Source organism: Rhinoderma darwinii, chromosome 2 (assembly GCF_050947455.1).
Source record: "Rhinoderma darwinii isolate aRhiDar2 chromosome 2, aRhiDar2.hap1, whole genome shotgun sequence".
NCBI lineage: Eukaryota > Metazoa > Chordata > Amphibia > Anura > Rhinodermatidae > Rhinoderma > Rhinoderma darwinii.
The window spans coordinates 214,595,894-214,610,971 of NC_134688.1; the positions used below are offsets into that span (position 1 = coordinate 214,595,894).

The window sequence follows — 15,078 nt, forward strand, 5'->3', positions numbered from 1 at the left end:
ATATAAACAACAGCTATATTCAGCTATGAAAGGTGCTGAATATATCTTTAGGAATTGTCTCATGAAGAGAACCCCTGTTCTACTAAGGAAATATGGACGTCATAAAGGGGGGGTCCCCCATCTATTCTGGCAAACTTAAACCACCGTTGAAATACATGGTGTCATTGGAATGGCCTCCATTTAATACATTTCCCCTCCAAAGAAAAGTCAGAGCTGCCACTGTTTACCCTAGAAAAATTAGATATTTGCCAGAAGCTGCACCCATCAGCTAATCTATGCGGCTGCTCCTTTCTGAAATGGGTTGTCCCTTTAAAAAAAGACTGGGGACTAGTTTTTAATGAAAACATCAACAGCAGCTCTAAGCAAGTCCCCTTACAGAAAGGTTAAGAAAATCTAAGGGTCAGTTCAACTAGAGTTTTTAGGTTCGGATTTCTATGCGAAAACCGCATCAGAATCGGTACAAAAAAACCAGACCAAATCGCCTCCGTTTTCAATAGAAGACACAGGCATTTATTTTTCCAGGCGGCTTTCGGATGCTCGTGGTTAAAAAAAGTGGTTGTTCTTTCTTGCCGTAGTTTCCGCCTCTGATCCCCCATTGAAATAAATGAGGCAGAAAAAAACCTGGGGCTCTCATTTGAGTGTTTTGCGGTTCTTGCATTAGAGTCAACTGCCGCTGCCCAAAAACGCGGAAAGAAAAAAGCGGGACTGGTCAGGGACGCAGGACGCGGGACTGGTCAGGGACACTGGACGCGGGACTGGTCAGGGACACTGGACGCGGGACTGGTCAGGGACACTGGACGCGGGACTGGTCAGGGACACTGGACGCGGGACTGGTCAGGGACACTGGACGCGGGACTGGTCAGGGACACTGGACGCGGGACTGGTCAGGGACACTGGACGCGGGACTGGTCAGGGACACTGGACGCGGGACTGGTCAGGGACACTGGACGCGGGACTGGTCAGGGACACTGGACGCGGGACTGGTCAGGGACACTGGACGCGGGACTGGTCAGGGACACTGGACGCGGGACTGGTCAGGGACACTGGACGCGGGACTGGTCAGGGACACTGGACGCGGGACTGGTCAGGGACACTGGACTCGGGACTGGTCAGGGACACTGGACTCGGGACTGGTCAGGGACACTGGACTCGGGACTGGTCAGGGACACTGGACTCGGGAATGGTCAGGGACACTGGACTCGGGAATGGTCAGGGACACTGGACTCGGGAATGGTCAGGGACACTGGACTCGGGAATGGTCAGGGACACTGGACTCGGGACTGGTCAGGGACACTGGACTCGGGACTGGTCAGGGACACTGGACTCGGGACTGATCAGGGACACTGGACTCGGGACTGGTCAGGGACACTGGACTCGGGACTGGTCAGGGACACTGGACTCGGGACTGGTCAGGGACACTGGACTCGGGACTGGTCAGGGACACTGGACTCGGGACTGGTCAGGGACACTGGACTCGGGACTGGTCAGGGACACTGGACTCGGGACTGGTCAGGGACACTGGACTCGGGACTGGTCAGGGACACTGGACTCGGGACTGGTCAGGGACACTGGACTCGGGACTGGTCAGGGACACTGGACTCGGGACTGGTCAGGGACACTGGACTCGGGACTGGTCAGGGACACTGGACTCGGGACTGGTCAGGGACACTGGACTCGGGACTGGTCAGGGACACTGGACTCGGGACTGGTCAGGGACACTGGACTCGGGACTCGTCAGGGACACTGGACTCGGGACTCGTCAGGGACACTGGACTCGGGACTCGTCAGGGACACTGGACTCGGGACTCGTCAGGGACACTGGACTCAGGACGCGGGACTGGTCAGGTCCAGTAAGATGGGAATGTCGCGTTCAGCGACCACAGGCATAACACAGACTTAGGCCGGATTCACATGAGCGTATGCGTTTTGTGCGCTCAAAAGACACTTAACAGCTCCGTGTGTCATCAGCATATGGTGCGTGGTTGCGTGCTTTTCGCGCAGCCGCCATCATTATGACACTGTTTGTATGTTTGTATGCAGAAAAGCACGTGGTGCTTTTCTGTTTTTATTCATACTTTTCACTGCTGTTGCGCGAATCACGCGCGTCCCAAGTGCTTCCGTGTGCCATGCGTGATTTTCAAGCACCCATTGACTTCAATGGGTGCGTGATGCGCGAAATACGCACAAAGAACGGACATGTCGTGACTTTTACGCAGCGGACTCACGCTGCGCAAAAATCACGGACTATCTGCACAACCCCATAGACTAATATAGGTCCGTGTGAGACGCGTGAAAATCACGCGTGTTGCTCGGACGTATATCACGTTCGTCTGAATAAGCCCTTACAGAAAAATGTTAGGCTCACTACTGGACAGTCTCTTTAATCTGTAATGGGGGAAAATCTTTGTTCTTATATGCATCCAGTATACTCCAACAGAAAAAATGTAGATGACAAAATTCAGAATTGTCATAAACGTACATAAAAATATTTTCCAAATGTTGAGCATACTTTCCCTTGTATTGCAATACTGAGGGTACATATACCTATAACCGATGGACGACGGCCCTCTGTATATAAACAGCGGCAAGTCGCTGTCCTTAAAGCCCATATATCTACGGTAAAGGCTTTAGCTGGCTGTCCGAGTGATTGAATGGCCACATGATCGATGAGATGCAGTTAGTGGGAGGCTGTTGCTGGGTCTAACTAGAACCAGCATAGCCCTATCAGTGACACTAGTTACTAAAACAGGACTGCTGCCCCAGTTAGTGGAAAAATAGAGTAACAAAAAAACAAAAACTGAAATAAGGTCCCCAAACGTCTTTTTCTCACTTTTGAGGGATAGACCATAATAATAAAAATAAAAGTAAAATAAAAGCAAAAAATAAATAAAAAAAAATACACCTAAAATACACACTCAAAAAAAACCTGTTCCCCTGTCAAGGATTGTCATAACGCTAGCCCTGACCCCATTGCCCTAAAATAGACATGTAATATATCAATACTTACAGCAGACAGTAACAATCACAAATAAAAAAAACTCTACGGTAACATTATATTATTACCAGAAACAATTAGCTATAAAGTAAAAACGCACTTTTTTTTTACTATTATTTTCAAACTATAAGACAAAAAAATTCTAAAAAAGCAAAAATGATGTCTACAGAAACGGTGAAAAAAACCCATACATTATTCATCAAAAAAAGGGGCACAAATCACACCCAACAAATAAAATTGTGGTGTCGGGTCCTGAAGGCTCAAAATGGCCTGGTCCTAAACCAGTTAATTTTAACGCTAGGAGGACAATCTTTAAACATAGACGTGCGGGATGATTAGGATTCAATACGTGACAATGCGTATTATCCACTAGTTGTCTTTTCTTTTCCCTCCTGCAAGAGTCATACATTAGGACCATGGAGAATACAAGATAATATAGGGAAAAATAAAGACTAAAGTTGGCGATACACGTGTCCGGCATCAACTTATTTCCCTCTCCCCACTAAAATCAGATCCATTCATGGGTAAACAGGAAAACCGACAAAGCTTTTTTGCAGGAAATGGTTTCCAGATTACACATGACCGGAACTAATCTAATTTTTGTAAAATAAAAATTCAGCTACCACAAAGAGCCGTATTATAGTCATCTGAATGCAGCCTAACTTTCCAATGTCTAGGCAACATTATCCTAGTCTCGGAGAAGCCATCATTTTCCATAAATTATCCTGCATTTAAACTAGAGATGAGCGATGCAGATTTGGTAGGAGCCGACCACTGGAACCGAATAGGTGTTACTCCAAACTGCAGCATTAAGAGAAGGACAAACCGGCCTTTGGCTGTTCAACTTTTGGGGAAAGTTGTTTACTTACCACTCCACACTCCCGGGGACAGGTCATCTTCACTTCCGAATGCGACTGCACACATAGTCTTGACACGACTGCATCAGGACGTTGTGGGCAGAAGCAACCGGATATGAAGCAAGCTGCAACGGGGAGCAGAAATAAAAGCAGCGGTATAGTCAATTTTATTTTTTGTTTTTTTTAGTTGTCTGGGGTCGGAAAACATTTTGTGTTCTGGTCTAGAGTCTGGTCTTGGGTCCGATTTGCACAATATATCTCTGGGGTCCAATACGGCAGCACAGTATATCTCTGGGGGCACAGTATTCTATCTGGGGCCCAGAGTATTCCTAGGGCCCAGTATTGGTGGCACGATAACTCTTTGGAGCACAGTATTGGTGGCACTAAAACAGTATTTACCTGAAATAGGTATGGAGGGCCTAATGTACCGTTTATTATGTCTTTTTTTTAAATGCCCTTCACATTTTACAAAAACAATACAGGCAAAACCAAAAGAAAACCAAATCAGAACAGCGTAAAAAATTTAAAACAGCTGATAAATAAGAACCAAAAGACAGGAGCGTTTGCACATCTCTAATTCAAACATATTGAACAGGTATGTCATTATACAATTTCCTCACCACATATAAACAACATACAAGCCCAAAAAAAAACAACTCTGTGAAGCTGTCAATGCAAACATTAGGAGATGAGAATAAAAGTGTGCCTCAATTTCTCTCTTGGAAAAGGGATTCTTTTTTTAAGTCAGAATGAACATACTTCATCCTTCATCATTCTATTTTGGTGAATAGAAGTAAAATAGTCTATTTAAGACATCCATTTAAATGCAAATTTAGATATCCCAGGAGGAAATATTAATCATTTATAAAGGAAGAGAATCTTTAAGCCCATTTTTGAGGCAGAAATCAGTGGATTGGCACACAAAATAGATCCAGACGTATGCACTTCCATGCTGATGTAAAACTAAAATAAAACTAATAAAAGAAGAGATCCCAATGAATAAAGGACTAAGGTCATGAAAAAAAAATGCTAGGCGATTCCTATGGATCCAACCAGTTTTCTTTAAAGTGATGTATAGATCCTACCGGGATAAGTAACAAAGAGCAGTGAGTTTTTCCTCAACAAGTACATATGTTAGAAAACCTTTCTGGTTGCTTTTTCAGTACGATTGGCTTAATGAAAAACCAGTTAAAAGGGCCTGGGGCTCCCACTCCCCCAAACACTCCAGGTTGTGGGCTCTGTGAAAGTAACAAAGCACAATAACTTAATCCTTTGTAGATATTGCGTTGTGTGTGGAGCTTACAGATGTGTCCTTTCTTACCTTTCCTCATATCTGAACATATACGAAGATGTGTGGCACGAGATAAGCTTTAAAAAAAACAACATAATTTTGCGTTCCCCCGTCACAAGATGTCTATGCTATGCATGTCTGTGTGTGTGTGGCTACCCAGTGGTTGTGATGTGAATTGCAGCCTGTCAATGGTTTTGCCATTATGTCACAATATTGTATTGTATTTGCTTCATGAGAGATTCGAGTCCTTAAACGGGTTGTCCACGGCCAGAGAAATATTGACCTATCCACTAGATAGGTCATCAGTATATGATTGGTGCGGGTTCGACACTTGGACACTGCACCGATCAGCTGTGCCGGATGTTTTGAACGGTATGCAGTAGTTGGAGCCAGAAGCAGTTGACCCCAAATACTGCATAGCGGGCGTTTTGCAGAACTGCAGCTCTGCTGCTTTTCAAGTCAATAGGAGCAGCAGTTCTGCAGACTGGCTGCTATGCCGTTGTTTTTGTACCAATTCCTCAAAGATTCCAGGATTTCGGCTTGTAGTCACTAAATGGGAACTTTGCTTATTAACTTCAAGAAGGTGACATTTTTTCCTGGTTACGTGATGATCACATTCGTGAATGGCACGTTACATTTACAGAAAAGCCTCTTGTAATATCCCATGCACCTGTGTGGTAAACACATGATGATTGCAAATTGTATCCTATGAAATACAGAAACAAATTAAAAGGATATGCACACCTTTGAAAATATTTTTTTTTTAAATAAATCAATGCTTTATATATTTTCAAACACTTCTTAAATTGACTTATTTAAAAAATGTTTTACTTTTTAAGATACATCATCTATGTTTCCTGTATACATAGAATCTATACCGTTCTGTCAAAGCCGATTCAGTTAGTTCAGCTGAACTGACAGCTCCGCTAAAAAGTTGGTCCTGTATGTCTCTGGACACGCAGGATCCTGCTAATAACGATCACAACTCCTGTAGTTCAGAACTTAGATGTGATCAATATTAGCTGGATCCTGTGTGTCAGAGACACGCAGGAAGAGTACTTTAGCCAACCTTTGACAAAACGATACAGCTTCTATGTATACAGGATACATAGAAGCTGTATCTTAAAACGTAAATTTTTTTTTTACAATTTAGAAGTTGTTTAAAAATACATAAAACATTGATTTATTCCTTTCAAAGGTGTACACAGCCTTTATGTTCTACAAGGCAAAAGATTTTTTTTTTTTTTTCATAAGATGCTTTTTTAAATTACGCACACACATACAACAAACAAAAGCAGGGGACCCCATGGTCCATGGTATGGAATATGGTAATAGCAGGTGCTCTATAAGACATAGGACTGTTACGACCTTTCATTTGTTGGTCTACCTCCTTGATCATGCACATTATAATCGTAAAGGGAAACTCCAAGCCTCACACTTACATAACACTCACAGCCATGATCGCCTTGAGCTTGAGCTCTAATTATTACAGGAGCACTTCATAATGTGAGTATCTATGATCAGAAACTAACGTAGTGGCATAGCAATGGCATGTCTCCACTACTCCGTTCCGTTTCCACAAAGTCCACTTATATCTGGGACACCTTCATACATTTAGTGGGCTGTGTCTGTCTCCCCATTTTACAAGAAAAATTGTAATAATTATGCTCTCATTGTGCCCCTAGAGTTATTGAATGCCTTCTCTAATAAACTGCTTGGGTGAAAAAAATAGAGAATTATATATTTTATTATATATTATCCACCTGTATTAGAACAATCAGGGGGAATCAGAAAGAAAGACAACAGGATTAGTTCCAATAAACTAATCTTTTTACAAGCTTCCAATGATATTATAAAACTTGCAGCTGCATGTACTTTTATTACTAAAAGTTTGAGGGCATAGAAAAACACTTCAGCAATAAATTTAGTTTAGATCATTTTTTCCCCAAATATAAAAATATTTCGTTCTAAATTACACAACTGATAAAGGTTGAAAAAAAAGACACAAATCCATCAAGTCCAACCTATAATCTTACAGTGTTAATCCACAAGAATGTAATTATTAGTAGAACTCCCCTTTGCCCTCAGAACGCCCTTAATTCTTCAGGGTATGGATTCAACACTGGGTATTTTTTTTATGCAGTTTTTTTGAAGCCACAAATAGAAATGAATGTATAGAAAAAAGTATAAATCTTCCAGTACTCCTCCTCCTGCCTACCAGCCTCATGCACATATTTGGGATCTGCGTGAAACGGATCCTGAATAAGGTAATAATTTTAATGGGGCCAACATTACCAGCGTATAAAAACAGGCAAATTAAAAATAAATTACAGCAAGGTCCATCGGATGCGTATTTTGGAGGTTTGCCTCTAAGGGAACTAAGCAGCCCATAATACGATGCACAATATGGTTCTAAATAACTTCTTACTCATTTTTGTATGCTTTTATGCATTGAGTTGCTGCCATATGATTAGCGGATTAGAAGTTTGCCTTAACAGATGTATAGGTTTAATTAAAAAAAAAATGCCATGAAAAAGTATTTCTACTAAATCCTGCCTTTTTTGCCTATTTGTCACACTTTATTGTTTGAAATAGTCAACAGGAGTAAATATAAAAAAATATATATATATTTTTTATAAATTATCATTTAATTTATTAATGAGGGTGGCAGTGTTCAGTGTTATCATTGCTGCCTTGCGGCACTGGGTTTCTGGCTTCGAATTTAAAGGGACCCTGCCCTGTCCTCTCCAAAGTCTTGGCCTGTGCACACACTGCCGCTACGTGCACGGTGCACACTTACTCGATCAACCAAATAACCATATTTAATGGAGTTTAATTAGATTAGACACATTCAGGTGAGTCTGCCATGTGAACTGTGCAGGCGAAAATGTAGATATGTGTTATCATTATTCCCTGTCCTCTGGTTAAAGTGAATACATATAAAATGCAAATCTTTGTTAAAGGAACAGTGTCACGAAAAAAAATTTTTTTAGACCAATTTGCTTTTAGTGTTTTATTAAACATTTTTTAATTTATTTGTGTGTTTGTGTTTTACTTTTTTTTAGTTTTTCACTTTTTCTTCACTATGGGGGCTGCCATTTTTTTTTCCATCTCTGTATGTGTCGATTAACGACACATACAGACATGGAATACGGCACATACAGTCCCATAGTGAATGCGAACGGGGCCCGTTCCATCCACTATGCTGTACGCCGTCTGTGTGGGAACAGCGCATGCGCCGCTCCCACACAGTCCAAATAGAACTGTGCGACGTCCGGCACCATTTTCTTGTGGACCGGAAGTCGTGGCCGGACAGTAAGATTACTACTTCCGGTCACGGCTTCCGGACTTGTGCACTTGGAGCGGAGGTAGCAGACGGAGCGGACTGACCGGAGGGAGCGGCGGCGGCAGGAGCAGTTAAGTTAGGTCTGTGTATGTACGTGTTTTACTGTGTGTTTACTACTGTATGTTAACCTACTACACTGTGTGTTAGCTCAAAAAATGGCGACACACAGTGTAGGAGGTTTGACCGTTCAATCCCCTCGTTTCTCCCGGCACTAGCCAGGATAAAGGAGGGGGGATTCTGAGAGCTCACTAGAGCGAGTGAGTTTTCTCAAATTTTGCAGCATAAAGCAATGTGGTTGCTTTACCACATGCAATGCTGCAATTTTGGGAATTGCTCCATCTAGTGACCAGCGCTGGGAAATATTATAAATTAGAATCTAATTTATAATATTTCCTGACTCGTGAAAAAAATAAAAAAATTAGAACAATGTCTAATCACCTATACACTAAATGTTTAACAAAAAAAAAAAAATAATGTTTTTCTAGCGACACATTCCCTTTAAACCTATTTAGCCGTTCTTAACAATATTACAGTACTCATGATGTGAAAATAATCCAGGGAGGTTTTCAAACTTTCTGCAGCCTCCGGCTATGATATGCGAATTACAGTCAAAAATAATTTTGGGAAACACTACTAAAAATAAATGCTAAATGTAATATATCAAATTATTAATTTATGTGTAAAACTTTGGGTAGATCTGTGGGCATACCAGGTGAACGGGGTCTACATACTGTTCTGCTGTTTTTGTCCGCCCCCTACATACCGCGTATTACTCTATTGACTCATCCTAATGCCTTTCTTGTACCTAGTTTAGATATAGAACCTGAACTATGCTGATTTTCAAGATTTATGTTGATGTTTTGTTTATTCAACTTTTACACATCAATAACACTGTAGCAAAAGGTTGAATTAGCAATGATATCAATTTGAGGTAAATTATATTCAATATGCACAACTTTTAAGCTATATTAGCAACACTAACTATAGTAAATATCAGAAGTAATTTCAGATTTATTTTTACTGAAAATTTCTGCAGCAGAAGCATACATTTTTGCAACCTGTACCTTTAACTATATGGTATTAGCATTAAAATAAACTATACAAAAATTCACCAAAAGAAAAAGCTATAAGTAAACTAGGATCACTTACCCAGCATTCCCATCCCCAGCATGAATGCATCCATAGTATAGGGGAGACCTCTTGCTCGTCCTCTCGTTCCAGGGGGAAACATAACCTCTTTAGGCTGTGCTTTCTTACATTCAACCTAAAATAAGAAAAGAAAACGCATGATGAGATGTAAATTAATTTAATTCAATTCAAATGTCAAGTAACAATGCTGATGGCAAAACTAAAAAAAAAGGACTGTACTTTCTCTTTATCGGAGAATTAAAAATAGCTTAAAAGGGTATTCTAGTCAAAGATATTTACTGCAAACCTGTAGGACACGTCTAAATGTCTGATAGTAGAGAACCCCAGAGGTGAGTACAGAAGAATGGGCGACAAAATTTTAGGTATAGGAGGCAGTCGGCAGCCACTGCTGTGAAGAGATGGTGGGGAGGGCCGCTGGTGCTTCTCTCTCCACTCTATGGAAGTTATTGAAACAAATGGGTTTTCTGTTTTGTACCTTGTTCATTAGTACAAATATTCTTTAGATGGATAACAATACAGTATTTGGATTTTTTGACCTAACCATGTATAAAATTCGGCACATCAGGTTTAAAATGCCCTGAACTGTGTATAAAACAGATGTGTAGGCAACTTAAACATGCATTGTAAAACATTAGTTTATACTACTTATTTGGATATGGAACTTGCAATTGAGTCTAACATTTTTTTAGGAGAAATCAAAAACATAGCCATTTCCCATTCTATGTAAACCAGCTTATCCTACTTGGGCCAACTGTCATGTAGGACATTCACTCTTTACTTTTCAAGAGAATACAACTGAACCAGATTTACCATCAACAACAGTTAAACAATATAAGAAATATAGAGTGAAAAAAACACCGTACAATAGTGGGCCATATTTGGGCCACACTACTAAGTAAGTGAAGCTTTAGAGTACGCCAGAGGCCTAAGATTAGATTTACATCATGTTATGCTTCCAAAAGGTATGTCATAAATCCAGAAGAGTCATCATAATTATTGCAAAACAGAGTCTTTCTGGGCATTAGCCTCAGTAATTTTCATATGACTACAGAGATCAATAAGAAAAGGAAAACTTAAAAAACATAAAAGGGATCCCCCTCCCTTCTCAACTGCAACTGTATACTTGGATATAAGTGTCTGTAACCTGAATTCCCTACCATAGGGGCCAGTAAACGGAGGAGAAAGGTCAAAGCCCTAGCTAGGAGCTCTAGACCTACCTCTGAGGATGAATCATTGGATTCCTTGAATGAGAACGCTACCTCTGTTGTTTTATCTAAAATACAAGCTAGCGCGGCGAAGAAGCTTGAGCAATTCTCTAGACCCCAACCCCCATTTCTGGCTTCTCCTGACCCATCTCTCTCACTATTTGATGGATCTATGAGCCCTCCTAGGCCATTGTCCCTGCAAGACCAGCTGGCCTCTTCTTCCCACATGGATACAAAGTTTGCAGAACTATTGGATGCCATCAGTTTGTGTTAGGCTCCATGCACACGACCGTGCCCGTAATTACGACCCGTAATTACGGGCACAGCCGGCAGCCGGACATTACGGTCCGTAAAATAAGGAAATAGGACATGTCCTATATTTTCGGCCGTTTCTATGGCACAGACACCCTCCCATAGGAATACGGGAAGGTGTCCGTCGGCCATAGAAATGAATGATTCCGTAATTACGGGCGATTTTACAGTCATGTGCATGGAACCTTAGTCCATGTTGGATAAAGGATCAAACCCAGTGGGTTTCCTGGAACTCTGGCTTAAAGAAACCCTTGGAGCCACTGCCTTCTCTCCTTTTTTTTTTCAATGGAACGACCCATCAGTTCCTGCTTGCCTTGGTCCCCCTGGTGTCCTTCCCTGACCACTACTTGCTCGTCTACTACACTTCAGAGATAGAGATGCCATCTTGCAAGCTGCAAGGAAAAAATCTTGTACAACATCAGTGTGTCTCTTTCTACCCGGATTTTTCCATTGCTATACGAAAACAACGCACCCAATTTACAGAGACTCGTAAGAAGCTAAGAGAGAAGGGATACCAATATGCCATGTTACACTCTGCTAAGCTGCGGGTGGTAGATGGCCCTACTTCTAGATTTTTCATGTCCCCTAGGGAGGCCCTGGCTTGGGCGGATACTGTGCCACGTGCGCCTGGTGGGGTCACCCCCCCCCCCCCCCAGACTGAGACATTCTAAGTGTTGTGGTTTAATGCCTGCTACAGTTTACTCCTCAGAATAAGTACGTTACTTTACCAATTGCTCAGGGAGCTCTGATTTTTTACTAGAACTTTACACAAATTGCTGATGTTCTATATAACATGCTTTTCTTCCTCTATTCCCCTTGTTTTTAAGGGTCAGGTCCCGTGACTCAGCTAAGAGTGATAACGGTTAGCATAGTCAGGGACCACTGTTCTGTATTTGTTATTTAGTTAGTGGGTATAAGTCTACACTATTAAAATTTAGTGCTGGACAGTGGTTTTCTTGGGTAATTATAATGTTTTTTTTACTGGTTTTATTGTAATTGTGATGTGTGTGTATGACTGCATGCGCTCCTGTCCCCCACCCCCCTGCTCTGGTTGAAATCGTTCTCTGGCTACTTCATATAATCTAGATGCAATATGGCGCCTGCAGGAGTCCTCAGTTGGATGTCCGGGGGCTTAACTCCAAATTTAAGGCGGCTTTGGTTCTCAATTTTGTTAAAAAAAACATTCTCTGCAGAATTGGATAGCGAGAGGTTATCACGCCACATTTTCTGACTATTTTCGTAGGGTGTTGCTCTAGATTGCCAAAAGTCTGCCTTTGGAGGTACTGCAAGTGGCCTGCTCTAGATTGCCAAAAGTCTGCCTTTGGAGGTACTGCAAGTGGCCAGTGACCATTCAGCCGTTATGTTATTGTACATTTCTCACTATATGGATTTATCTTCACTATAGTCAACTTTTTTTTATCCCTCTTCCTTTTGATCCAGCATGGATATAGTTGGTGGCAGTTGTCAGAGTTTCCTGTGGAGTTTCCTAAGAAGCGTATGTTATCTACCAAGGCATCAATATTTGAATTTGGAGACAAAAATTATAAACTACTGGCATACTAGGTACGCTCTAAGCACCACTGAGCCTCCATTCCGTCTGTGACATCCTCTAAAGGGGTTATCTAGACTGCTCCTAAGTATATTAATCAAGTTTTTAGTAACCTTTATACTACTCTGTACAGTTCTAAGTGTTGTGTCGCCCACACGGGAGATTGGGAATTTTTTGGATAAACCCTCTCTGTGGCATCTTTCTGCTTCTCAGGCAGTTGAATTGGAGGCCCGGCTCACTGAAGGTGACATAGAAAATGCAATTCAATCACTGCCATCTGGTAAAACGCCGGGTCTTTATGGCTTAGGGGTGATTGGTAAAAAAATTGTTCTGACACTTTGATACCTAGACTTCAGGATTTATACTCTGCTGCCCTTGAGCAGGGTATTTGACCCACTTCTATGCATGAGGCGCTTATTGTGGTCCTATAGAAGCCAGGGAAGGACCCCACTCTTGCTGATTCTTACCTCTACATTTTTGTCTGTGAGACTGACTCCATCTTCCACCACTCAGGATGGCAGGCTTAGGAGTGGGAGAGCCTATCACAGCCTGGCCAGATGGAGCTAGCTCCCGCCCTCTGTCTATTTATACCTGCCTTTCCTGTTCCTCCTTGCTTGTGATTCTTCTCGTTTGGTTTCCTGGCCCTGCTGCAGCTTCTGAACTATTTGACCCTGCTTCATATTGACCCTGGCTTACTGACTACTCTCCTGCTCTGCGTTTGGTACCTCGTACACTCCTGGTTTGACTCGGCTTGTTCACTACTCTCCTGCTCTGCGTTTGGTACCTCGTACACTCCTGGTTTGACTCGGCTCGTTCACCACTCTTGTTGCTCACGGTGTTGCCGTGGGCAATTGCCCCATTTCCCTTAGCTTCTTTGTACCCTTGTCCGTCGTGCACTTATTGAGCGTAGGGACCGTCGCCCAGTTGTACCCCGTCGCCTAGGGCGGGTCGTTGCAAGTAGGCAGGGACTGAGTGGCGGGTAGATTAGGGCTCACTTGTCTGTTTCCCCACCCCCATCATTACATACTTGCTATAAGATTAAATCGGGTAATCCTGTCCTATACACCCAAATCAGCCAGGCTTTATGCCTTAGAGGGGAACTGATATGAATATACCAAGATTATTTCTAAATATTGCTGCTGCTCATCATGACCCCTCTCTGGGATTTGTTCTCTCTCTTGATACGTGTACAGTCTTTGACTCAATTAAGTGGCATTACATATGGATACTTCTTTCCCGACTGAATTTTTCCCCAAGATTTCTCGCCTTTGTTCACCTACTATAACGAAGCTCCTAGTGCTAGAGTGAGAAACAGATATTTCTAACTCTTTCCCCCTTGGATGTGGTACCCAACATGTTTGTCTATTATCCCCTCCTTTATTTGCCCTTGCTTTAGGACACCTTGCACTAGTTATCCGCTAGTCCGACAACAAACTGGGCATTTTTAGGGGTTTCATTTTTCAAAAGGTGTCTTTGTATGTGGATGACGATCCTTCCCTGGCTACTCTTTTGAATTTAAAGACTTTGGCACCTTTTCGGGAATACTAGTGAACTGGTCTAAATTGGTTCTGTTCTCCCTGGTACTGCTTTCAGTAGAGAATTGCATCTCCCTAATCCCTTGGGATTATAGTTTCTCTTAATTTACTGAAAATACCCTGCAATTAATCTAGGTCCCTTGATAGCATCTACTGAGAGTCAACTAAATTCAAAGCACTCGATTTCTCTCTTCCTATACGGCAGGATTAATTTGTTTAAAATGATTTACCTCCCTAAATTCCTTTACTTATTTCATGCCTGCCACATATTATTGCCCAAAATTGTTTTTAGATACTTAGATGGCGTTTTATGCTCGTTTTATTGGCAGGATGGTATCCCTAGATTTAGCTTTAATCATTTGTAGGCCCCTAGGCATTTGGGTGGGATGGCAGAGCCTAATCTCTATTTTTACTATTTTGCCTCTCAATTAGTTTTTGCGTGTTGGTGGATTGACATAGATCTGAGTAATGCTGCCACTGCACTAACAGGAGCTCTTATGAGTTCCTATGAGAGCCGTACCAATTTATTATACAGATATAAACCTCCTTGCACAGCTGTTCTTCCGCTCCAAATAGTAGCCTGGGCCTGGAAGATTGTACAGGTTGTACTTCAGGGTACTATCGCCTCTTTATACTCACCTAGAACTTAGTTATTTTAAAACACATGTTTAGGTCACTTGGAGTCTATGCCGGATGTGGGCTGGGATTAAGTTTTTGGGTCAATTTAACTCAGCTGATACTGGTTTTGCATCTTTTTCTGAACTAGAGGAATGTCATGGGTTCCTGAAAAGGGCCTTTTCCCACTACTTCCAATTGCATCACGCTTGTGTTGTAGAATT

General features: G+C 42.1%; 1 protein-coding gene across 5 annotated transcripts in view; it reads right to left on the reverse strand.

Annotated features, from left to right (window-relative positions):
• Nucleotides 1-15,078, reverse strand: part of MSI2 (musashi RNA binding protein 2) — a 628,067-nt gene that overhangs the window by 160,540 nt on the left and 452,449 nt on the right. For all 5 annotated transcript variants that reach the window (XM_075852821.1, XM_075852823.1, XM_075852820.1 and 2 more), the window contains exon 9: nucleotides 9,639-9,753. In XM_075852821.1, the coding sequence (XP_075708936.1) occupies nucleotides 9,639-9,753 (115 nt within the window). The remainder of the gene's footprint in view (nucleotides 1-9,638; nucleotides 9,754-15,078) is intronic.